At 45.2% G+C, this 27198-nt stretch overlaps 1 protein-coding gene across 1 annotated transcript in view; it reads right to left on the bottom strand.

The window, feature by feature from the left end:
• The window catches only part of LOC308288797 (low-density lipoprotein receptor-related protein 4-like), a gene marked incomplete at its 5' end in the record, with an annotated part of 110807 nt that extends 85532 nt beyond the window's left edge, over positions 1-25275 (bottom strand). The window contains 4 exon segments of the mRNA XM_080730267.1: positions 10314-10466; positions 11251-11267; positions 19548-19640; positions 25238-25275. Of these exon segments, the coding sequence (XP_080586393.1) occupies positions 10314-10466; positions 11251-11267; positions 19548-19640; positions 25238-25275 (301 nt within the window).
• Positions 25276-27198: the final 1923 nt, after the last annotated feature.

Genomic DNA, 27198 nt, shown 5'->3' with positions numbered 1-27198 from the left:
AGTCCTTTAAGGACTACAACATGACGTAGAGAGGTTTCCGCTCCCGGCCGGATCAAACCACGAAAAGTGAAGGGATTCCAGACTACTTCTTTGGTGTTCCATAAGAGACAGGGTGCGTGCACTTTTGCATATTGTGTACTAAATCGTCGTTGTCGGGTGGAAACCTTGCAGAATGTCCAAAACCGTCCGTTTTGTATTTATCATTTTGTGAAGAGGAGACTTCCGCAGAGCTGGTCCCTCTACAAGTAGGTGCGTATAGGTAACAGAAAAGTAGAAGTGGGAATCTTGGACAGATCAAACCCAGTCTTGTGTGGTGAAACAAATTAGAAACTTGGAGATAAAAAGTTTCCGCCCGACATTACAATTTACAATTTTACAATTTAGGCATTTAGTAGACGCTTTTAATCCAAAGCGACTTACAATAAGCAGGTAATACATCAATATAATAAGATAATATGTCAGTACATCAACAGCAATACAACAAATGCATAGGAATATCACTCTAGAAAAACAATAACGCACCTAAGCAGTAAAAAATACTTTTCTAAAACCTAAAAATGCTATCTAGCTTCATGTGTGGTCATTGAGGGAAGGGGAGTGTTACAGTAGTGCTATAGGTTTAGGTGGAGTCTGAAGAGGTGACGTCAATGAGGTGACATTGACGACATGCACACATATGTGCATGTTCTCTCGTTCTCTCCCGCTGAGTTGAAAGGCTGCACGGCGCGTTAATAATGCAGGTATTTTTTAGTTGACGAGAATAGCACCTTTCTCCCCAAAATTCGTGACATTGGGGAGAGCGAGCCTCATGCGGCGAGGAGAAAACACTGTGTCTCTTGCGTTCCCTCTGAAAGCCCTGCACAGCACGCCCACCACTACCAGCGTCTCAGTACACAACTCCCCTCCTCTCAAAGCCCCTCGCTCACTCTGGCCCAAAGCATTTACTATTTACCGTCGCAGCCTTTCAACTCAGCGGGAGACCGGTACATGTGTGTGTGTGTGTGTGTGTGTGTGTGCATGCACATACACACCTGTGTGTGCGTGCGTTCGTGCGTGCAAGTTTTTTTTAAAGCTTAACCGTCTTACTGACTTCCAATTTAAGAAAAATATGTGACATTTTAATTTAGAGTTTGGGGCTTTTATTATTATACTACCACACTCGTTATGAGGAGGATGTCAGTCAAGCTCGTATCCCAGCGGCTTGGGTGATGTCAAAATAATAATGTTCATTGTCAGTAATAAAATAATATTAGTTGAAAAGAGAATAAATTCATAAGACTGTAAACAATTTCAACAGACGCTTAACACATGCACGTATTTTTGCATGAGAGCTTTCTGCTGACGTTGTGCAGCACTGCACATCCAAGGGATAATGGTCGAGCTTCTTTTTGCCAGTGAGGAGGCGTACTGCTGCATTCTGGAACACCTACAGTAACTTCACAGTCCCCATAGAAAACCCTTTGAGAACAACTGGCTCAGAACTCACTCTGGGATCATTTTCAAAGCCAGACATCATGTGTCATCTCTCTCTCTCTGCTCCATGCATGCCACCAAGTGTGGACAGCTGTACTGATGAAAGTGGGGATGTTATTAATTTGACGAAGCCTCTTTGATTTATGCCTTCATTAAGTCTGGTCTTGGGATAATTAGCAAAGCGTCCTTGAGACGCATGGCCTGACGGTGCTCTCTGCCTTCTATCAAAGTGCCCAGGTGTGAAGACGAGGATGCAAATTAACCCCCCGCCCGACACGGATGCACCTGATGATGCAACTCTTTCAAGAGAGCGATCGTGAAGCTAACCGTTCGTACACATGTGTGAAGCTTGCACACATGTTTAAGCATTTGAATCACTGTGTTCATATTTACACGGTAACTTTATAGAATGCAGTTCAGCATGTGTCATGCGGATTTGCGGACTGACACACAGCAATTACGTAGAATAAGAATAAGGGACTAGACCAGTGGTTCTGTGGGTTCCTTTAGGGGGGTCTAAATCAACGTGTCGGGGACAACAGTTTGAAATGACGTCACCAAACCTCCACATCCAATTCACTGTCGAAACAGAGACAGGCCAAATGTGTTTTAAAGCAGGCAGATTTATGGTCGGCCAGAGGGATCCCCCCCACCCCACCCCCCCTGTTCTCCAGTCTCTCAGTGTGGTCCTCAATAAAGAGTAGATGAACGCCATATGTTAGGTGCTATGATTGGTGGGGGATGGGTGGGGGGGGGTCCTGCATTCTTCAACACCTTCCATTGCCATCAATGTCCACCCTCCACCAGGGGTGTCGCACCAAATTCTGGGCCCTGGGTACAAGGATTCACTGCGGGCCCCCGCACAATTATTTTGTGCTTTAACTATTGAAAAATAGCAGATATACAAGCTCACAGCGCGGCACCGAGTACCGCGCTGCAAGCTTGTAGATCTGCTATTTTTGAAAAATCGTGAAAATTTGTGCAAGTCTTTGAATATTTCAAATCCTTCTAAGGTTTTTTGAAAAACCTATGTTTCTATGTCAGTGGTGCTCAAACCTTTTCATGTGAAGATCCCCCAAAATGATATGTATTTGGCCACGGACCCCCATCTCAAAATATTTTGTTCCAGGGACTCCCCCAGAAGCAGAATTTGAGTTACAAATGTTCGTTAAAAAATGTCTCTGTCTCTCTCTGTCTCTCCCTCTCGTTCTCACCCATTCTATGGGTATTCATGAAACTCTGAACACACAATCAGCCACACACATGTCCATCATCACGTACATGCATGGCCAAAACTTACCAGAGATATCTTCCACATGGATTCTACATCGTAATTACATGGGTTGCTTCATAGACAAAATGGACGACTTTGGCTCCTGTTGTCTCTCACTCACACACACACACACACACACACACACACACACACACACACACACACACACACACACACACACACACACACACACACACACACACACACACACACACACACACACACACACACACACACACACACACACACACACACACACACACACACACACACACACACACACACACACACACACACAGTGTGGTCTTCCAACCCCCAGAATTGTGCTTTCTCTGGAAATTGCTAAATTGATATAAATTGGCCCTGGCTCCTCATGGGAATAATATAGGCGCAAAATGTGAGTGCGTGTGTGTGTGTGTGTGTGTGTGTGTGTGTGTGTGTGTGTGTGTGTGTGTGTGTGTGTGTGTGTGTGTGTGTGTGCGCGCGTGTGCGCGTGTGTGCGTGTGCGCGTGTGTGCGTTTTCATCTGTAATGAAGTCTGGATGCCACAGTCTAACGTGGTTCTGCTGAATCAAGAGATTCTTCTGTGTGCTAAGTGTGTGTGTGCGTGCGTGCGTGCGTGCATTTAGTCTGTATGCATATGTCTACGTTTGCATTTTGCCTGAATGCATTGTGTGTTCTTCCCGATATGGTAACTCACATGTCTACCTTTCCTTCTGTGGAAACTTAGTTGAAATACCACCTCGATAAAAAAAAAAAAAATCTGCACCGTGCTTTCTAAACCATACCTTTTCTGTCCTGTATTTTTCCCTTCGCCCTCGTCTTTTTTTTTTCTCTTTTTTTTTTAACAATTCCACTCAGTTAATTCAATCAGGGTAATAGGAGCCAGGTCACATGGGCCTGCACCTCCCCGAGTTATTATATGCATGTAGACGCGCACACACAGACTCACACACATGCGTGCACGGACACATGCGTACACACACACACACACTGCAGCAATCTGAGCCATGTCTTTAAATCCAAAAAAAAAAGATGGCTCTAGACCATAACATGTAACTTTATGCAACAGCCAGAAGTGAGCCAAAGTGATCAAATAGCACCAGAACAGCAACGCAGGGATAAACATGTCAGCCAAAACCAGCAGGACAACCTTTCAACCAGTCAAAATGCAGTAAAACATTAAATACACTTTTGCGGACGCTTCTTTCCAAAGTGCCATTCCATTGCATCGCTGGGAATGGACCTGAAAAACACAGCCATGCCATGCCAGTATTGATGCACTGTTTTACCAAGGAATGGAATCCTCTAGTCTAGACAGCTTCTATTCAGTACAGCAAACCATGGTGAATGAAACCTTAAATGTTGTCTTTTCCTGACATTAAAGACTGCATCTCTTTTACGACAGAGCTCTGTCCAGGGCAGCAGCAGTACAAACATTTTCAACATTCAACATTCAAAATTATAATTATAATAATTATTATTATTATCATTATTTATAGTGTAACAAATGATAGAATATTCTGGAAGTATTAGTCTGTACTAAGTGAAAATAAACAATGCGGCTACATTTATCAAAAGGTGTAAATATCTCTATCCACGAGTTTCCAACGCCCCATAGTGCATTGCGCAGACGTCTGCACCGAGCTTCCGGTGCCGATTTACAAGCTCACAACGGGTTGCATCTGCAACGCGACGTGAGCTTGTATGTCTGCTGTTAAACCCGGAAGTTTGGTCCCGATAGTCTCCAGTAAACTCCCGCGGAAACTTGTGGATATATTGGCGGTCACCGGCTAAAAATAGTTTTTGATTCAGTCAATACTAGCCTTACTAGGGCTGTTACCCTCCTTCCCTCCCTCTGCCATGCTGGTTGAAGAGCACATCACTGCATCTCACAGTGGATGACGTACTCCCATCACCTTAAAGGAGTAGTTCACTCCCAAAATGACTTTTTTTCTATTGATTACTCATGCCATGGGGACCCAAATGCATTTGCATTTGGGTCCCCAAAAAAAGTCATTTTGGGGGTGAACTACTCCTCAACAGCTCAACATAGACAAACCGGAGTTTCTCTTCTTCTCGCTATTCTTACTCACACGGCAGCCAGTAAAAAAAAAAGAAAAATAATTCAAGTAAACTGAAGACCTTTCCCCACATTCAGTTGCTGAAACAGCAGATACAATACGTGTCGTGTACACACCATCTAGTTAAGGTGGAGTGTGTTGTTAAATATTAGCCTCTCATAGCCAGACACTATCACACTTCGTGGATAGAGTCTGGTTCTTCTCAGTGTATGTTTTATTTTCCATGGGCGGTTACAAAAAGATTCAACAGACTATTGGTTAGACCTACCACCAATCAGAATAGAGCAAAGGTGATACGCCCGTGATACAACCAGAGTGGCCCAAGAAACCCAAGAAACAAAGTGGAATGCAACAACCAAAGTGGAACGATACAAACACAGTGGAACGAAACAGCAAAGGTGATACACCCTTCCCCACAACCAATCAGAATAGCGCAAAGGTGATACGCCTGCCACTACAACCAATCAGAGTAGCCCAAGAAACCCAAGAAACTAAAGCCTCTATCATAGTCCAGGGTGAAGAGCTATCACCTCACCGCGGTGTAGTTTTCTAGCTATCACCAAGGCTTTGTTAAACACTTTTAGGTGATAGCTAGAAAACTACACCACGGTGAGGTGATAGCTCTTCACCTTGGACTACGATAGAGGCTTAAGTGGAACGCCCGCCCTACATTTGCATACTAGGCCCTGGTTGGTTCCCTCACGACTAGGGAGCCGAGAAAAATGTACATAGCTGAGCGAGGCTAGACTCCATCTGCTGCCTTGTTTTAGCAATGGCAGATCGAGTCTAGCTGCCCTAGGCTAGTTAAATATACCGGCATTCATAGGCTTACTGTTGAATGGTTTTAGCGTGAAACCATAGCATTATAATAATAATAATAATAATGCATTTTATTTGAAGGTATCTTTCGAAACACCCAAGGTCACCGTACAGTTAAAAACAAAACAGTCATTAAAAACAGAAAAAGCATACATCAGCCAAACAAAATACACAATATATCAGAAATCTAAAAATAGAACACTGAAATAGAGCAAATAATACATTAATATGTCAAGAGTCAATGGTAAAAATAGGAGCGAGGGTAAGTATACAGATGAAAAGGTGATGTGAGTATGTTAGAGTGAGTAGGCCAGTTTGAACAGGTGAGTTTTTAGTTGGGATTTGAAAGTGGTTATGGAGTGGGACTGTCGGATGTGTGGAGGTAAGGGAGAGTCTAGGTGCAGCAGTGCAGCTAAAAGCCCTAGCACCCAGGGTTAAAATCACCCTGGCCACAACATGCGCTGTGTGCAGCAGTAAATGTTGCCATGTTGTTCTAAACCCTTGAGCCAGGAAAAACAACAACAAGTGATGTCAGTATGGTTCCACCAGTCCCCTAAAAAAGAAAAAAGAAAAAAAGGAAAAGTGACACGTCTCCCCGACCCGACGTGAGCTTTGTGATTAAGAGACTGTCTGGAGCGCGTCCAAGGACCAGAGGGGCGAGGTGTGCGCCGACTGATGTACTGCAGGGTCGATCAGACAGTACTAATGGATTGGGAAGGGCTAGTGAATGGCGCGCTGGTTTCCGTGTGCCCCCCCCCCCCCCCCCCAAACGGGGAGAAACACCGCAGATCAATAACGCGGCGATCAGGGCCACAGAACGTTCTATTGGCCGGCAGATCAATAGTGCTTAGCGTCACCCCCCATACCACCCCCACCCAAGTAGACTAATGTGATAGAGAAAGACAGATGGAGGAAGGTTAATACACAAGCACACACACACACAAACACAAATGCACGCACGCACACGCGCACACACACACACACACACACGCACACGCGCGCGCGCACACGCACACGCACACACACAGCGTCCTGACAGGTTTAGGACGTGTCAAACAAAGAGGAGCAGCATCTGGTGCTTCACAGTAATAGAAAAAAGGAAGGCCTGAGGCCAGACAGCAGTTGACAACATCAATATAGGAAAGAGTACAAAAAGGAATAAAAGCACAGTTTTTCTTCACTCCTCCCTGACATCCTCTGCTGAGAGAGGAACTCCCCAGTCGCCTCCCATTCTGCTGCCAAGGCTTCCCAGCAGGGAAGGAATTTCAGGGAGGCCATGAAGGCCATGGCCGTCGTTGCCCCTCAGTTTGGCCTTGTGCCCCTCAAACCAATGGCATGACCTGAGGCCACAGTGGCCTTAATGCCCCAGTTGACTGTAGCACTTTCTCCTCTGTCTCTTTCTGGTCAATATGTAGACAGTAGACACCAGTGTCTATTTCTTGTCATGTAGAGACACCAGTGTCTTTTGTTGAGATTCTGAAATCTTAACTCCCCCGAGTCCCCATCTTTAAACCAATCCAGTGACTTTGATTGGTGCAGGGCTGAGCATGGATAGGACTGTAAATATCATCATGTATCTATTTCACTGCAGATTAGGTTATCAGCCCTAACCCTTAAATTCTACAAATTATTTCAATTGACTAAAACGTGTTTTATTTCATGGCCTTCCTACCCTGGCATTTGGCCTTTGTGCCCTAAAGAAATGGACAACTAGTGGCCTTGCCCCTAAAATTACGAAATTCCAGGCCTGCTTCCCAGTGTTCATATACCCTCACCTCTGCCCCCACCCCGGAACGCTATGCTATGCCCAAAAGTCACTCGGGCATTATTGTACTGGGCATTCGCCGAAGCATGGCACGACGACAAACAGGGAATGGACTTCATGTTGCGTACGGAACACAGTGAAAATCTCAGCGTAAACTGAACTCTAAGGCCGGGGCCTCAGATTTAAAGCACATGCTTTATGCTTTACCTATGGAAGTCACATGGGTTTGAAGAGTCAACTTGCTATATGGCTGCTTCTTGGCTTAAGGGCAGCCTTAAAGCAAACTGTGTTTTAGAAAGCTTTAGATGTGTGTCTGAGGCCTGAGAGAGTACGAAGGGTCTATTTGGTTCTGTTTGTAGACTCTCTGAGTTACGAACACTGAGGATTTCACTGTGAAGTGAACGCTGACCCGCTGACAGTTTTATGATGCATTGGTTAGTTTGTGCAACAAATGCTGACGTGATAACTCCACAATACTGTCAAAATATAATAAAACTGTTCTCTGGATGGGTGTAAAATGCTGCTAATGCAATAAACTGTCCGTGTCCTGATGATGCAGAAGGCCAAGTACACGTTATGTATTCTGACCACATTCAGTGATAATTATATATTATAAGCCGATGTATAAGCCAACTTTGTTGTTTTCATCAGTTTAGTACCTACAGTACTTCTCTGCTCTTCAGCCCTATAGCCAAGCTGATCTTTACAGTAAGAGTGGACGTCGTGGAGTTCAGTGAATAAAGACAACATATCGAAAGCATGACGATAATAGTCAGAATATACATGCCAGGCAAACTGCTAATTGGTGCCCGGCATGAAAGTGCTCACTACTGCCCCCTTTGGGTCGTTTATTGCTGGTCTGCCTGCCGAAATGAACATTTGCTGCAAAACACACTCCGACCAGAAGGCGGCCAATAGAAAACTAGAAAGACGCAATTCTGGGAAATTGTGAGTGGTTTCCTATTTATAGTCTGGATAGCCAGAATGTCATGTGAAGCTTGACCTATTTATAGTCTGGATAGTTTATCTAGAAAGAAAGAAAGAAAGAAAGAAAGAAACTAGTGTTGCCCTGTTGGGCGACCACACTAACAAATAAACAAATACATTTGAGCAAAAATTCCAATACCAAAATCTCTGCTCACTCGTGGTAATTTGCTTTTGGAAGGGCCGACATCGGAGAGAGAGTGAGCTCCCTAAGTCGCTTGGAGCGAGAATCAGCGAGTGTCCATCAAGTGCAGACTTCAGCGAGTTTTGCGGAAGTGTTGACTATCCGTTTTTTGGGCAAACCATCTCCTCAGCCTTTGGGATTGAAACTATGTCGTCTTGGAAATGGGATCTGAAAAGCTGTGCTGTGTCACGAACTTCAGAGAGAGAGGCGAAAACATTTGACCTGCTCAGATCCCAAAAATGCAAACATAACAGTGCTTCCACATGAGTCTATCAGCGGTCTGAGAGTGAAGGTTTCCCACTTGATTAAACTAGGAGAGATGCTTAAGTGCATTTATACAGTATACAGCATATCTGAATAACAGCGATCAAAGAAGCTGAAGCAAAATTGAAGAAATTAAACGGTTTGATCGTTAATATCCACAGAATTGTAAATAGAATTTGTTGTGCATGGGTGTGGGACAATGCACATCAAACTGCTCAGTGTCCAATACAACATGACGTGTGGAGGAGGAGGATGAAAGCAGAGTATTGGAACGTGGTTATCAGTCCAACCTGCTTGATTCCTCCACACTCACGTCTAATCCTGGCCTCCTCACCCGGAGGCGGGGCTAAAGTGCCAGGGACCCCCAGAAGAGAATATTTGTGTTAAAATGTTTTGCTTTTTAAAAAGAATTATTCTCAGATTTGCACTAATCTTCAAGATAATAAAAAATGCAAATCTGCTATGAGCTTGTATATCTTCTATTTTTGAATAGCCAATGTATAAAATATGGTTAAAATAATTGTGACACTATATTAACTCATATGCTGCTAAAAAAATACCCCTTTGTAGCCCTTCTCTGCCATGCCCGTAGAACCCGGAGATTTAATAAACTTAATAAAAAAAAAAAATGTTATCGAAGCGGAACTAAAATAGGCCGGAACTAATGCTCCGTGATCGGTTTCTACACGGACACATTATTGAGCGGACCACTTATCATTGAGACCCTAAACCGGAAGCGATGGTCCGTCCTCTATTTTGGCCCGTTAGCTTTCTGTATAAACACCACGGCTTACAGATGGAGAACGTATTGATCAATTTTCAAAATTTCAACGGATTTGAGAAGCTGATGGAATACGCGAACACACGATGCATAGCAGTGTCCGATCGCGCATGATGGGAATTGGATGAGCGCCCGCGTTAACAGGTAGGAGAAGCCAGCAGTGAAAGACATAGAGAAATCTCCGGGCTCTACGGCCATAAACTCTGAATGAGTTAAGATATTTCGCTGGGGACCCCCTGGGGGTTGGCACCCCACTTTGAGAACCAATGAGTTCGAGCAGCAGTTCCCATACTTTTTAGCTTGTGACCCAAAAGAGAAATGAGACCTTTGCCCGAACTATAGAGAAAATAGCCTATCTACAAGTTCACAACGCGTCGCTTATAGATCGGCTATTTTCACTAGTTCTTCAACATTTGTTTTCTCATTTATGGAATTTCTTCGATTTTTATTTTATTTATCTGGGTCCTGACCCAGTGCTTGGGAACCAGTGAGTTAGAGTACTGGAATTTGGCTTGGAGAAAAGAGAAAAGAATGGAGAGAGATAGGCAGAATGGTTAGATAAAGAGGTGAGCAAGTGTGTGTGTGTGTGTGTGTCGTATGTGTGTGTGTGTGTGTGTGTGTGTGTGTGTGTGTGTGTGTGTGTGTGTGTGTGTGTGTGTGTGTGTGTGTGTGTGTGTGTGTACTCACTGCATCCATCCTCGTCACTGTGGTCCCCACAGTCGTTGTCACCGTCACATTGCCACTGGGCAGGGATGCAGGTGCACTCCCCGAACGCACTGACCGCGCACGTGAAGTGGTTCCTCCCACAAGAACATTCCGCATGCGCACTGCCCCGCACTCCTGTACACGGAGAAAACAGAGAGAGACACACAGGGCTTATTAACAATCGCTCATATCCTAGCAAATGGCACATACTTTTAAAACTCATTCAATGCCATTGACGATTTATGACGAGTTTTCGTTTCAATACTTTTTGTCCCGCGATTTTGTAACCCATTTTCACCCAGTGCCAGTTGCCTATGTAATCCTGGGCTCTGCTCTCCCTCTGCCGTGCCTGGGGAGACAACCGACGGACCTCATGCTTCCTTCAATGCATGAGTAGTCCACGTTGCTTCTTTTCACCTGACAGTGGGGATTTCCCCGGTTTGGACATAACTCATGGAAGGAACACATTATTCCAACCAGTTCCATTCCCCTCCATCAGGCGCCCCGGCTGGCCAGGGGGAGGCATTATAGAGACCAGGATTACTGCATGTTTTTGTGAGGGTATCTACCCTAGGAGACACGGGGAGAACATGCAAACTCCACACAGAAAGGCCCTTTCGCCAACCCCACCTAGGGTGTGGGCGCTGATGACGCAGAGGAGGGAACACGCCCCCAGCGCCCACAACGTCCCCCGGCAGAAATCGAACCCAGGACCTTCTAGCTGTGAAGCGACAGCACTAACCACTGCGCCACCGTGCCTGATTTATGACGAGTTTTGACAGTGACGGGTTTTGACAGATTTGGTTGTTATCGCATTCATCAAACAATCGCAACAATCTGCATCTGCTGTTAAGAAAAAAAAAGATCTCCATTCACTCCCATGTAAGGTTTTGCAGGAAAACGCCCATATCTATGTTACCCGTTTTGCGCTTGTGTCTGCGGTCAGACAGACATCATTATTAGCACATATCTTTTGAACTGTTTGAGCATTGAAAATGCAGCCTTTTCACTGTTTGAGTGAAATTTTATTCACAGAACGACCCAGAACCAGAGGTGCATACCATAGTGGTACCGCAGATATACTGTAGCAAGGTAATACTGAGGTTTTAACACAATGCTGGCATTTCTGACATATCTACCCGTTTCCGCGAGAATTTACTGTAGAAGTATGTGTGGGACATCCGGAGAACAGCAGACAAACAAGCTCACTTCGCATCGCAGATGCAACCGTTGTGAGCTTGTAGATCACTCTCGGCTGTGACGCCGGAACTGCCGCACAGCTTCTACGCAATGCACAATGGGATGTTGGAAACTTGTGGATACTTTAATGTAAAAAAACTGGTCAAATGAGAGATACAGGCTGCATGGAAGAACAAATGTGACGCAGAGGAGATGAGTTTTCATTGGTTGAGAAATAGGTTTGCCACACAGGACGACAAGGTCCAGATAGAGCACAAGAAAAAGTATTTAAAAAAATAATTTAGCATATATACGTTTACATTTTGTTGTAATTGTGAAACTATCCTCCGTAATGCACTGGGTTCAATTCACCTTTTATTTGCCAAGCTGCATACCTGGGACCTGGAAATAACGTACTTGATACAGTCTTTTTTTTCCCCACTCTCTACCACATCTCTTTGTCAAAAATAGCCGATCGATAAGCTCACAACACTTTCCGACAGTACCACAATCTCCCTCTCCAAACAGTTTAATAACTCCACACGACAGGTGCCGAGAAAAATATGACTCAGACTCGCGATACATGAATCTGTGTGTAATGGGATTAGCGCCATTCAAACAGAGCAATAAATATACCTGACCTTAATACAACTATTATTATATCACCATGGTGTGCGTGTGCGTGCGTGCGTGTATGTGTGTGAGTGTGTGTGTGTGCGTGTGTGTGTGTGTGTGTGTGTACACAGAGTGAGAGAGAAGCTATCATAGCTTCTCAGGTAATATTAGCTCCTTTGAATAAACCACGCAGCTTGTGATGAACTTCTAAATGTCTATGTGTGCATTTTGATGTCTGACGCTTTTGTGATTAAGTAGGCCAGGACCCCATTACAAAAAAAACCCTTCTCAGTTACACGGCGGCCTACACACCCCCACCAATCTCTATACAAATGCAGGTACTCTGAAAAACAGCGTGCCAAAACAGAGAGATAAAGAAATGCAAATTATGCGGGCCAGCCGTGGGACCGTGTCCTCTTATTCAATGTTCCCTTTGGGGTGTTTTTTTCTGAGGACATTTGGTAACGCTGTTTCAGAAAATTTAAACAAACAAATAAAAACATTTGATTTAATTGTGAAGTAGCTTTTCTGGCTGTAGTCTAGGGATGGGACGATATGAAAATGTCATATCACGATTATTGTGGAAAAGAAATGTATGATTTACGATATTATCGCGATAATCAAAATCCATTATCCTGGGGCGGGACATTTGATAGAGTGAAAAAAGACTATCAAGTACGTATATATTATAAGTACCTTTTACCAATTATAGAGGGTTCAAGTGGTACCGGATATGCAGCTCGGCAAATAAAAGGTGAATTGATCACAGTGCATGACGGAGGACGATATCATGATAAATAAAATCTCCACGATACGATTATCATGAGTGTATTTAATCACGATAAACGATAATATCGCTTATCGTCCCATCCCTACTGTAGTCCATGTTATGGTTGGTTGGATGCTGAGAAAATGATATCAAGCTATTTGGGCATGCAGTTATTGAGGTAAACAACAGACGCCTTTGCCATAAATCATTAACAGAGAATTTACTTGTATTTGTTTATGGAGACTAGTTCCAGTCCATGATTCTGCTCGATAAAACACACACCTATCAGTGCCACGCATATATCAGTGCCACTGCGACAACATCTTATTTTCTTAGTTATATTCACCATGACATTCCATGGAGGTATTTACTGTGCTAAATGCACAGGTTTATTTTTCATAATGGCTAAGAGGAGTGCTACTTCTTTTCATCCTGTGTATGTGCAAGGTTTCATAAAATGATTGATTGAATACTCTTCCAAGGTTCTTTAGCAGGCAGCACGAGTTAAAAACACCAATGTGTGACTGAATATTTCGTCACTGTTGTGCAGAAACCTTGTATATCCAAGTTTCAAATTGGTAAGTTTTTTTCGTAAAGTAAAGCCCTGCTTCAACATACAACAAGACTGTGGCACAAAACTAGTGAAAATAGCAGATCTACAAGCACACAACCCCATCGGCTATTTTCACTGGTTTATATCATTTTTAAAATGATAAATACAAAGCAAACGGTTTTTTGGACATACAAGGTTTCTACCCGATAACAATGATTTGGTAATGGCTTTAGAAAAGCAATAAGCCACACGAGGCCGTGCTTTACCTTCATCATTTTACTATGTGCGTGCGTGCGTGCGTGCGTGCGTGCGTGCGGTAAATGGCTATGATCCTGTACGACAATGCATTCTGTACCATAATTGTTCTCGCTCATAAAACGTTTATTATCTCTATAACATGCGTTTATCGGAGGATCAGAAAGTACCTGACTGCCCTGGCCTGTTACATAGATAGGTATTACCCTAACACAGACCCGGTACATGTGCTGCTCCCTCTCAGACAAACACCATCATCGTCATTAACATGGTAGTAAATCGGGGGGGCATTTACAGGCAATAAATAAACCCTCCCATCTCACCCTCACTTTGAAGCTCACTAATGACCATTGTTCTCTCTCCTGTGCGCGCGTGCGTGCGTGCGTGCGTGCGTGCGTGCGTGCGTGCGTGCGTGCGTGCGTGCGTGCGTGCGTGCGTGTGTGTGTGCGCCTGCGTGCGGATCACTGAAACTGGCCTGCAGCAACAAAACCCTGAGTTTCTTGGAACGTGTGTGTGTGTGAGTTGCGTGTGTGCGCGTGCGTGTGTGTGTGTGTGTGTGTGTGTGTTACGAGAGGGTACGTGCATGAGTGTGTGTGTGTGGTTCCTGGCCTCTTCACAAAGGCATCAGTCAAAGCCAGGAGGGCCTGGCACAGAAAATCCCAGTAACCTACAGATCCCACCCACTGCACTAAATTAATGGTTTCTTTCTTTTCCTCTCACCCTCTTCCCTTCTCTCTCTCTCTCTCTCTCTCTCTCTCCCCTCATTCTTCCCTTCTCTCCCATCATCCCCTGTTCATGTTTCCCCTTTCGGCTGCCTCCCATCCCTCTATTCTTCCTCTCCTCCTCCCACACTTGCACTCCCCTTCTGAGCGGGGCGGGGGGGGGGGGGGGGCAGGGGTGAGGATGACCCAATCCAACTCATTCTCTCTCTCTCTCTCTCCGTGTTGGCATTCTGTGTCCTTGTATCTTGGGTGCCTGGGCCCTGAAGGCTCCCTGCTGGCTTCCAGACAGACCGGCTGATTAATGTTGTAAAATACCATGACGATGACACATGACAGTCATAGAGAGAGAGAGATAGGGAGAGAGAGGACTGGATGATATGTTTGAAATCAACATCACAATTCCGTGATAATCACATGGATATCATAATTCGTCACTGTCTGGTCAAAACCTCTTAACTCCATTTTTGAGTTTTTTGATTATTTGGCATAAATCAGGGCTATTGAACACCCTTTACAGCTGAGTGTTGGTTGAACTAATATTGAACCAATGGAAAGTAGTAAAAAGTGCTTGGGACAAAACCTCCTAACTCCACACTTTGTGCCAAACCCGATTGGCCATCTCAGTTTTTCATAAATATGTGCTATTGAACACCCTTTACGTCTGTGTGTTGGTTAAAATAATACTGAACCAATGAAAAGTAGTAAAAAGCCCTTCGGTCAAAACCTCCTAACTCCACTTGAGCTCATTTTCCCGAAAATGAACATTTTGGAGTTAGGAGGTTTGGGCCCGACAGCAGAGATATGCTGTATGTCACCTAATATGTTTCTAAAATCACAGTGATCAAATTGATGTTCACTGTGGTTCCTCAGACATGTTAACTAACTAATTGTGTTATTTTGTATGTACTATATTTGGAGTTAAACTAAGTTGGAACAATTTAGACAATAGACAATTGTGTTACAATATTAGATATCGTCATATCACGATGCAATTCCACTGAAAGATGATAAACGATAATCATCCACAAAAGAAGAGAGAAAGACAGAGAGACAGAGAGAGAGAGAGAGAGAGAGAGAGAGAGAGAGAGAGAGAGAGAGAGAGAGAGAGAGAGAGAGAGAGAGAGAGAGAGAGAGAGAGAGAGAAAGACAGAGAGTAACTATATCATTTGGAATTCTGTAGACTGTGGCTGTTGGACCACGTGACCAGAAATTTGAGTCATGCTGAGTTGCTGACTCACGCTGCTTATTATAGGAATATCAAATTCAACGTGGTTTCTTTTCTCTTTTTTTTTTGTTCAATTGTCATTGTATCTGTGTTACTTGAGGTATGTCTTATTTATGCGTGTACGGTGTGAGAGTTGGTGTATAAGAGAGAGAGAGAGAGGGCAGGGACGTGCAGAGAATGTTAGAGAGGCAGGGGCTGACATTTCTAAACGGGCCTTTTGGTGAAACTATTGAAAATAGCAGACCTCCAAGCTCACAATGTGTCGCGCTGCGACGCATTGTGAGCTTGGAGGTTGGCTATTTTCGGTACTTGATACTTGATATTTCGGTACTTGGTAGAGGGCAATTCTTTCAACATAAAACACTGCATTCAAGTTCAGGAGAGTTTGGACAGGGCAATTCTCTTGAATGCGGCCTTCAGGTATGGCATGGAAAGAGGGCGTTTGCCTTTCTTTCACCATAGTAAAAACTGCATTCATGGTCTTGAGAGGGTACTTTTTACTGATGAGTAAAAGGGATGGGGCTCAAGCCCCCTTTGATGTATACTGTATGTGTGCACGTGCCTGAGAGAGAGTGAGAGAGAGTGTGTGTGCGGCTGTGCGCGTGTGTTTGCGTGTGTGTAAACGCTCACATTTCTAGCTGTGGGTTTGCACTGGTTCTAAATTAGAAGCCAGCCTGTGCGCGGCAGGAGCAGAAGTCATGTCACATGAAGCCACATGAGACACTCTGCATTTGTCAAATACGCTTTAAAAAGCACAGACCGTTGGCCCAGAGAACATACGAGAGCTTACGAACAAACCATAACATACCAAACCACCGCGCACATACAGGCACACACACACACACACACACACACACACACACACACACACGTTACCATGCATGAACAGATGGTCTGAATGCTGTGGGACGTTTCAGCAACTGAGAGGAGATGATGCAAATGAAACAACTATTAATTAGGGATGTGAAGATATGAAACTTGTCACGACTATCGTGACCAAAATAATAGTGATTTACGATATTATCGCGATGATCAAAATATCCCCAACATCCATTATTCCGGGGCAGAACGTTTGCCAAAAAATATATGCAGCTTAGCAAATAAAAGGTGAATCCCTGTGCATGACGGAGGATAATTTCACGATAAATTTAAATCTCCACGATACGAGTGTTTTTTATCACGATAAACGATAACAGCGACTATCGTCCAATCCCTAGTACATCTGTCCAAAGAGACAGATAGGCATGATCCAGTGAGTCAACCATGAGAAGAATGATCAAGATAAAACCCTACATACAGTATACTCTGTGTGAGTGTGTGTGTGTGTGTGTGTGTGTGTGTGTGTGTGTGTGTGTGTGTGTGTGTGTGTGTGTGTGTGTGTGTGTGTGAGCTAGGCCAAACGCTTCAGTCACAGAGCAAACGGCGAGTTGGGACAGGCAGCCAAATACAACCACTGGCACCCCACCTCCTCCTCCTCCTCCCACCCCAGCCTGTCAAACGACAACTAGCGTTTGCGAACGTCCGCACGCCCGCACCGGACGGAAAAAGACCTCCAGTAGAGTGAAAGCTTAAGAGAGAGACCACCTCCAAAAGACTGCAGCAGCAGCAGCACCACACGCATACGTCTTGTGTGTCTCTCTCTTAAAAAGAAGGCAACCCGGGGAGCAGCGCAAGACAGGTGGTCCTCAAGGGAAAACATGCGGGCTGCAGGCCACAAACCCCACGCTGCCTAATACCAGCCCACCTACAGCAGAGTGAGACACCACCTGACGGCTGCAAACACCAATCAAAAACCAAACCAAACCCACGCACAGCTATTCTAAGCCCAGAGAGGATTGGCCGAGGCCGGTAGAGGCCACCCCAACAACGGTTTCACCTCATGTCCTAACATGTGGTGCACAGCCCCACACAGCCCCCGCCCCCTCTCTCTCTGGCCCTCCAATGTTAGACATTTGCTGTCGTTTAAAATGTGGAAGTGGTGGAGAACAGTGCGGCCAACGCACACAATGACATCCATAGATGCTCCCCCTCTCTGCGAATGATGTCAAACTGCTTAAGAGTTCATTAACCACAGACAGGACCTCCCCGCAGGCTACCCGGTGGGTCCTATGAGCACTGTGTGGGTGTGGGTGTGTGTGTGTGTGTGTGTGTGTGTGTGTGTGTGTGTGTGTGTGTGTGTGTGTGTGTGTGTGTGTGTGTGTGTGTGTGTGTGTGTGTGTGTGTGTGTGTGTGTGTGTGGAGGTAGTGGGGTGTAACACTGGCGGGGTGTCGAATGATTGCTTTTCTACCACTATTGACAACAAGTGATAAGCAGGAAACAGGAGAGGAAGCCAAACAAAACAGACCACCTGAAGACTGAAGACATATAGAAGAAGTAACATGACTGGAGGACCCAACATCCTTTGTAAAACTCTCCTTTTTTCCACTCCCTTTCTTTCTTTCTTTTTTTCCTTCCTTTCTTTCTTTCTTTCTGTCCCTCAGAATTCTCTCCTCCCTCCCGTCCCGCATTCTCAGTCCTTCCGCTCCTGGTGTGTATAGTCGGGGCAGTAAAAAGGCGCTATTGCGCGGGGGGACAGCTGTGTCTCAGCACGTCAGCAACTGTTCCCTGGTCCACGCGGGTATTCTCTGTGCATTCAGCAGCCACTGTGTTTAACACACACACAATTCCAACGCACAATCACAAAGGACAGGACTGGTGGTGCCCCGCCTGGCAGGGCGGAAAACGGCGTTCCCCCTCTCTGCTCTCTGCCTCTGGGAAAGTCTGACTGAGAGCATGGAGCAGTGATCGTCCATGGAGTGGAGCTACTTGTTCCACAGTCGCGGTCATGTCTTTCCCTGTGGCGTAGAGCATGGGTCTTCAACAGGGGGTCCGGGACCCCTATGGGGTCCTGAGAGTTACTACAGGGGGTCCTCCAAATCTTTGAGTGATAGCGACACACGGGCGCCTACAAATTCACGCCCCCTATTGTGATAGCGGCCCACCGTCTGTCAGTGAAAAAGGCCACCTATCAATCACTGGTAAATTGTGTGGTTTTGCAATGCAACAGGAACGCATGGAGACAGCCAGGTGGACAGCCTTCTTGTCGGAATTGAACTACTCGGACACATCCATCATGAGGATTTTTTTGCATCCCACTTGCTTTAATAACCCCCACCTTTCCCCCCTACTCTGTACATACTGTAGAGATTTATACTCATGATATTGAATGTTTTTGATGACCCCAACGGAAACAAGACTTTTTGGGTGTGTTTCTTTTAGGCAGGGTGTTTTGACTCTACTTGTGCTGTACTACAGGGGTCTTCAACAGGGGGTCCGGGACCCCTAGGGGGTCCTCAAAGTTACTACAGGGGGTCCTCCAAATCTTTGTGTGATAGAAACTTTTTTCCCCTTTTTTATGTTAACCACTTGAACCCTAGTGTCCATATTCTGAGAACTTTAGCCAAAAATAGCAGCTCACAACGCCTCACGCTGCGAGGCGTTGTGAGCTTGTAGATCGGCTATTTTCGGCAAAGACGTTTGGTGTAGAGGGGAAAAAGAGCAGACTAAGTACAGACTGAAATGTCAAGTTATGTATTGACGATTCAAGTGGTTAAATACGTATCTGAAAACACAAATTGACATGATTCCAAAATACACTGATTATTTGGCTGTCAAACAATGAAACCATATGGAATCTATGAAAAGGTTGTGGGGGTCCCTGGCTCATCTCTCTCTCTCAACTAAGGGGTCCTTGGCCTGAAAACGTTGAAGACTGCTGTCCATATGTTTCTCCCCCACAGATTCTCCAGTTCCAGGACAGGGAAGAACATGTGTCAGATTGCCGAGTGGTTGGGAGGCTTGGCACCGGGTCACGCTGGTTGGCCAGGAATATGCCAATAAAAGCTCATCATCCCTGACCTCACCTCGCTGCCTCCCTCCAGGCATCTCATCTCATCTCTCCTTACTAATTTGGCCCCGTGGCGGGCCAGGTCCGGGCCTGATGTGGGCAGCCTGAAACCCACAGGGGCACATGTTGAGCACAGGCGGGAGCACAAACGTCAGGGAGAAGGATGGAAGAATAACATGGCTTTGGAGTGCCGTGTTTTCAGTAAGGGGGGCGGGGGATGTGGGGGTTGGGAAAACTCGTGAGGCGCAAAGTTAATGTTCGTCGTCGTGGATCGAGTGTGTAAAATGGAGAGCGATGCACAGATATGCAGCTTGCAGCTTTCGAACGGATGTCAGCTCTTCAAAGGGTCTCCTCGAAGAGCCCCGTCATCACCAACTCATCCTCCTGGCCAGCATGCATGATGTCTCTCGCACACACGCATGCGTACACACACACACACACACACGGTGCTGTGTGTCACTGGTGGCATTTGGTCAGCAGCAGGGCTCTTTTCTCGCCTGCTCATCTCATCTTCAAGACTTTTATTAAAAAGTCTCCCGTTATCACAGCGCAGCGCTCAATCACTTTCTTATAAAGTAACGTGGTGGGAGTATATGTATGTGTGTTGGTATGTCTTTCATGCTGGGTTTTCTGACACTCCCTTCCAGCATGTCTGACAGGAGGATTCATAACAGGGCTGGTATTGCATGTCCATTAGCCGTACAAGCACTGTCTCTCTCGCACGCACGCACGCACACACACACACACACTTCCATCAACCACAAATTAATTCCCAAGCCCGTAAACATAACACTTGCCTTTAGCTAAACCTAATAGTGTCAGTTACTAAGCCCTGGTGTCACTTCGAAGTTAGTCTAACTAATACTTCCTGTAATTATACTTAAGAATAAAACCTGGCTCTTATTTAGGAATCGCCCAGTTTCTTTTGTGGAAATCCGTTCTGTTGAAGCCAAGCCATTTTCACTCTGGTCGAAATTAAGCAAAAGAACGGACGCAGGACTCCGTTTTAAGTCACAAGAGCATGGTTTTCATATCGTAAATATGAACTTTGGCCAACGTACACACTTTGGAAGTGTTCTCTTAGAACCGCAAGACTGCTGAGTTGTTAATTATCTCAAGCTGCCTACAGTTAGCGTTGCACTCAGAACACACAGTCGGATGGATTGTCATCAATTAAAATAAGCCTTCTACTGTCATTTGTGGTTCTCTTAACAGATTCATTGGTTTTAAATGCTCAAACAATATACATATGGCCATGCTGTACTTGATCCAAATCAACCTTCAAACCTTTGTTCTCAACACTGAAACCCTTGCAAATGTAGCTTATCATTTTGTCACAAAGACAAAGTATAAAACGAATCGTTGAATTGCATTGCCGAGTCGGGTGCAGCCCTACATGACTGAACCCCAACTGACTCTGTTGAATCAATGTACCTGCCATCATGTACCCCTGTCTCTCTTCAGCAACCATCTTAGTAAGGCACACATGTATTTTAAATGTAGGGTAAGTGATTTCACTTAAGTTTCAGTTTTCATGTAGGTGACAGGCGGCGGCCTTCCTGCAATCATGATCAAGTGGGGGCAGGCCGTGGTATACATAAGGCCCGCCCCCACTCGACCATGATTGGAGGAATGGCCCACTCTATCGTGATTGGAGGAACAAATTCACCCAGTTTTTTTAAGTCTAAAAATAAGTCTTAACTCTCTCCCAGCCATTTACAATATGCTTGTGCGCCTATACTGCCAGGATTATTATTATTTTTTCAGTCCTACAATACAACAATCAATGACCAGAATATAATTGTAAACTGCAGTCTATTTGTATACCACAAGAGTGCGCCAACGACTAAGTGATCAGGCTGACTCATTAGACTGAATGAGAATGACCTGCAGCCTGTGTTTATAATGGAACTGACGGCCGGCCGGAGCGCCCAAACAAACAGCATCGTGCACGCCCTCACGGGCGCAATCAGTTTATTTCAAACACTCGACCATGATGCTGGGTGACCACTCTGTCAGCCTCTCATTTTTTTCCGAATGAAAATCCGTCTACATTATGGTAAAGTTTGATAAGAAAAACGTTGGCTTTCAATGCTAAAATTTGCATAATATGCAAATTTTATGCATATTATGCTATGCTATATGCAAATGACTTCCGGGTTACGTCATCGATGACATCATTTCCATCGCATTATCATTGCTGAAGCTTAAATGAAGCTAGAATGGTCATTTATGGCTCTAAAAATGTCAAAAAATACCAAAAAAAATCAGAAAATCATCAGGAAGGCGACGTTTGGCGATCTAGCTGGCTGGGCCTCCTCAAAATGGCGACGTTTGGCGATTTGGCTGTGAACTAGTTAAGTCCAAATATGGACCAAACACTCTATAGTAACAGAACATAGACCTGTTTTGTTATTATTTGAATTAAATGAAATCACTTACGCTACCTTTAAACAATAATCCAAAGAAATCGCACCTGTGCAAGGTGAGCGGTGCAAACACGACACGCGTGCATATCTCCTTGAATGGGCCGTTATGTCCATGACGTCAGTTACTTTATGTGTATGAGCACGGATCTCCATCTCCATACATCACACATTCTTTTTGGCTGACACACACACAGAGTGAAGCGTAGGAGCGCTTTGCACCGCTCAAAAAAAGAGGAGAGGCGGCACACACATTGGAATGAGAAAGGAAAAGAAAGCTATGAAGGAGTGGCATAAATATATTTCCTCACAAAACTCTCTCTGCCCTTAATGCAACAACAGGCCAATTAGATCCCAGTAATAAATCTTTATTCTGCTGCGGCAAGGAGGTTAAAAATAGGACCCAGGAGATCAAAGCAGGGCAGGGAAATGAAAGGATAGCGCTGTTATGAAGCCACACACACGCATACACGCACACGCGCGCACACACGCACGCACGCACACACGCACGCACACACACACGCACAGAGCAGTGATCGGTGGCAAGCCAGCAGGCTCTCTGAAGTCAGTTCAAAGATAACAGTGACTTGGCCAAGGATGAGTGGATGGCTGCTGGATGGACATGTGGGCTGGCATGGGATGGGGTGGCAATAGTGGTGGGTGCCACGGTATGTGTGTGAGCACGCGCCTGGGCGCGCTTGTGTGTACGACGGGGTTAGCATGCGCGATGCTGCTGCGTTTGTGTGCACGCGTGTGTGTGTGTGTGTGTGTGTGTGTGTGTGTGTGTGTGTGTGTGTGTGTGTGTGTGTGTGTGTGTGTGTGTGTGTGTGTGTGTGTGTGTGTGTGTGTGTGTTTGTATGTGCATGGGTGATTGTGTGTGCACGTGCGTGCACGTGTGTTTGCATGGGTGCATGTGTGTGTGTGCGCATGACATGTGTATAAGCGTGTCTGTGTGTGTGCATGTATCTGGGATAAAGGGATTTATTTGGGGATGTGGAGAGAGATTAAATATGAGTGAAACAGCAGGAGAGAGTAGAAGACAAGTAGAAAGTGAGCAAGAGAGATGCAGAAATAGACAGGGGGGGGGGGCTGATCTATGGGGCTTGGGGGTTGGGCCGGGAAACGGGGGAGAGGGGGCACGCTTGTCATGCTGAACTTCATTTTCCAACCCCGTCAGCCCCTTTCTGATGACTTTGGCCCATCCAAACTGTGCTCATGTGGCTTTTAGGGATGGGACGATAAGCGATATTATCGTTTATCGTGATAAAAAACACTCACGATAATCGTATCGTGATATCGTCATGCACTGGGATTAATTCACCTTTTATTTGCCGAGCTGCATATCCGGTATACCACTTAAACCCTCTATAATTGGTAAAAGGTACTTATAATACACATACTTGATACAGTCTTTTTTCACTCTCTATCAAATGTCTTTGCCAAAAAATAGCCGATCTACCAGCTCACAACGCGTCGCAACTTGTAGATCGGCTATTTTTTGGCAAATGTTCCGCCCAGGATAATGGATTGTGATTATCGTGATAATATCGTAAATCGCGATTTCTTTTGTCACAATAATCGTGATATGAAATTTTCATATCGTCCCATCCCTAGTGGCTTTGCGGCAGTTAGCGTGTTTTAGTGTGTGTGTGTGTGTGTGTGTGTGTGTGTGTGTGTGTGTGTGTGTGTGTGTGTGTGTGTGTGTGTCTCTCACTCTCTCTCTCTCACACACACACACACACAGGCAAAGGGCGGTCTAAAAAGGCAAAAGTCTGCCATTATTCTTTTTAAAGTCCCCCAAAGACTCTTTTCATCAGAGCCGTCATTTATTATAATGGGAATTATTATAATGGGAGTTCACTTTTTGTTTCAGGAGGGCTTCTCAGTGGAACACGCTGAATGGAAGCTACCTTTCCTCATACCGTAGACGCAAAGCAACAGAGGAGAGAATTATAATTGCAGATAATTATGCACAAGGGGTAAAAGCAAAGTGAGCAGAAACATACAGAAACCCACCCCCACACACACACACACACACACACACACGTGCACTAGGCAGCAGGCACGCGAAACCCGGGACACGCCGTAAAGCCATTACATATTATTACGGGAGGCTCGGCAGGAGAGACGCAGCAGTGTGTGTGTGCATAACAGATCAAGACGTCCAACAGTTACAGTAAGACCCTCATAAGGCTGTGCAGCGAGACACCCGTGGCCACTTTTATGAAGTGCGGATGAGAAGAAAGTGGGCCGTAGGGAGAGACTGACAGAACCAGGAAGGAAAACGTGTGAGAGGAAATAAAATACATAGATAGACGAAGAGAGGGGAAAGATGAAGAGGTGAGATAGAGCAGTGTTTCTCAAATGGGGGTACGTGTAGCCCTAGGGGTACGCAGAGGTTATTTTACTGTTATGTTTAATGATAACATATTGACAAATGTATGTGGACGTGCTGCTCTGTAAGGTTTTAAACCAACTTAAGTACTTGACTATTAATAGCACAACTGTTACTGAATAGAAAACAGGCTTTTATTTTCAACATATTGACATAAATACTGGACTTTTGATGTCAGTATTTTCTAATCAAAATGTTGTCGATTAAAGGGGATACTTGGATTCAGCAATCAGAAAAAGGGGGTACTGAAGCCCAAAAAGTTTGAGAAACACTGAGATAGAGGGAAAAGGAAAAGCACACAGAGAGAGAGAGAGAGAGAGAGAGAGAGAGAGAGAAGGGGGGTGAAAAAGAGAGACAGGTAGAGTGTGAGTTGTGTCTATTTGTTCAATGGAAGCTGAGGCAGCGTTAGGAATGCCACACACCACACAGATGAAATGGCTGCTGTAGGGGCCCAACTGAGAGAGAGAGAGAGGCAGTTGTGATTGAGTGTGTGTGTGTGTGTGTGTGTGTGCGCGCGCGTGCGTGCGTGCGTGCGTATTTGCGTGTGCGTGAGGCAACAAACGAGTGACAGAGAAAGACGGGGATCGAGGAAATACTGTTTGTGCACCATGAGTGTCATTCAATTTAGTGCAAAAACATGTTTCTTTCAACGCATGCATGCATACGTGCACGTGCGTGCGTGTGCATGTGTGTGTGTGTGTGTGTGTGTGTGTGTGTGCGTGCGTGTCCGGGTCTTGCAGTGTAAACAGCTCAGGGCTTGGGTCTGTGAACAGTGAACACCAGACTAGTGGGCAATGTGCTGAGTGAGCACTCGGTGTGCAGAGCAAGCCCTCTCTAATCCACAGATTGTCCCCTCTCTCTGTGTCCAGCTGACCCCCACCATCCACCCACCACCACCACCACCCCAAACACCCCCATCCTATCCTATCCATCCATACATCCACCATGGCCAAAAGCCCCAGAAAACATTACAACTGGATGGGGAAGAGCCGGACTGTTCATTGTTGTGAGAATACAGCAGCACCAGAGCTTCATCCTCATCTGAACTTGTATTGCCTTAACCCGTTAAGCACAGGAACGCATCAGTGTCATGTAACTACTTTGACCATTATTTGTTTTATTTCTTTGGCTATTCAAAAACTTTTTTGGCAAATCTTTGAATATAATATTATTTTTTCTTTCTTTTTTTTTTTTTCCTTTTTTTAAAGCATTTTTACTCAAATCTTTGCTTTTGGGGTCCCTGGAACAACATATTTTGAGATGGGGGTCCGCGGTCAAATATATATAATTCTGACATAAAAAAAACAAACACACAGATAAAGAAACATACTTTTTTTTTTTGTTTTTTTTTTCAGAAAACCATTAGGATTTAGAAGTCATTTTTAGGTATTTTTCAGGGCATAATTCCTTAAAGTCCCCCCGTTGTATCAGAAAAAACCCTCCCAGGGAGGAGAACAACAGAACAAAACAACTGAATGCTCCTCCTAGCCAGGAACAAAACAACAAGAGGATTTGAACAACAAACCCATTTCTCTACCCGAGTGGCCATTGTTCCTGTCAAATCAGAACCACATTTCTGGGTTGTAAAAACAATATACAGTATATATATATATATATATATATATATAAAAATAAAAAAAGTGATGGACCTCCCCTGCCGTTGGAAATGAAAGTAGCAGATCCGACAGGAATGTTAACGTCCCCCATGCTTAAACCGGGGGTCCCGGGTGGATCTGAAATTCTCACGGGTCACGGTGAAAGTGGGGAGAGAGAGGAGTGGGTAGGAGGACGCTGTGCTCTGCAATATTAACGGCCGTCCGACAAGAGAGCCTGAAAAGTAGTGGCTGGATCTAAATCACACCGTGAGGCTGGGGAGACTATTTTACTGCTGCTAGGCTAGTTTTTCTACAGCGCATGTGGAATGTTAGCGAGACCCAAGTGTGCGAGGCTTTGCGTGCGGACGTGTGTGTGTGTGTATGCAGACGTGTGTGTGTTGTGTGTTGTGTGTGTGTGTGTGCGTGTGTGTGTGTGTGTGTGTGTTGTGTGTGTGCACACACGTGTGTGCGTTATGTACAGTATAGTATGCAGGCATGTGTACATGTGTGTATTGCACGCATGCCTGTGCTCATAACAGTATGTGCATGTGTTGGTGTGCATAATGTGCATGCATGCACGTGCGTGTGTGTGTGTGTGTGTGTGTGTGTGTGTGTGTGTGTGTGTGTGTGTGTGTGTGTGTGTGTGTGTGTGTGTGTGTGTGTGTGTGTGTGTGTGTGTGTGTGTGTGTGTGTGTGTGTGTGTGTGTGCGCGCGTGCGTGTGTGTGTGTAACCCTAGCGTCTGGCATGGGTCCAGCCCAGCTCAGGGCCCGGTGGTCTGTGTGCTGCTACACGAGCCTCCTGTCTGGGCCAAACCTCCAGACTAGACCCTCCCTGCAACTCAAGCCTCCCCAGAGGTAAGAGCTCCACCCTGGGCCTGATCGATCACCGTCCCAGCCCGGGACAGAGGTCTGGGGCCCCGTGCCTAGTGCTGACAGAGTGAAACCCAGCCACGGTACACATCAAACCAGACTGAGGTGGCACGGGGGGAACCTGGTGTAGAAGAATGCAAGACTTGAAACTAGCACCGCAGCTTTTTTTGCTTTTCATCTAAAGCAGTGTTTCTCTAACCCTAACCCTCTCCTTTTAGTTGACCTTGTACCAGTGAACTGTACCGTCATGAAACTGTACGTTTTCCTATGCAAACTTCTAATAAAGCCTTCAATCAATCAAAACCTTTACATTCAACGTCTCCCCTTAACTCTAACGGGTCCATTTGGTTCCATGTGTACACTGCCAGAGTTACAG

This window comes from Nannobrachium achirus, assembly GCF_963921795.1.
Source record: "Nannobrachium achirus genome assembly, chromosome: 7".
In the NCBI taxonomy this organism is placed as follows: Eukaryota; Metazoa; Chordata; class Actinopteri; order Myctophiformes; family Myctophidae; genus Nannobrachium; species Nannobrachium achirus.
This window is presented reverse-complemented; position numbering and strand designations above follow the sequence as displayed.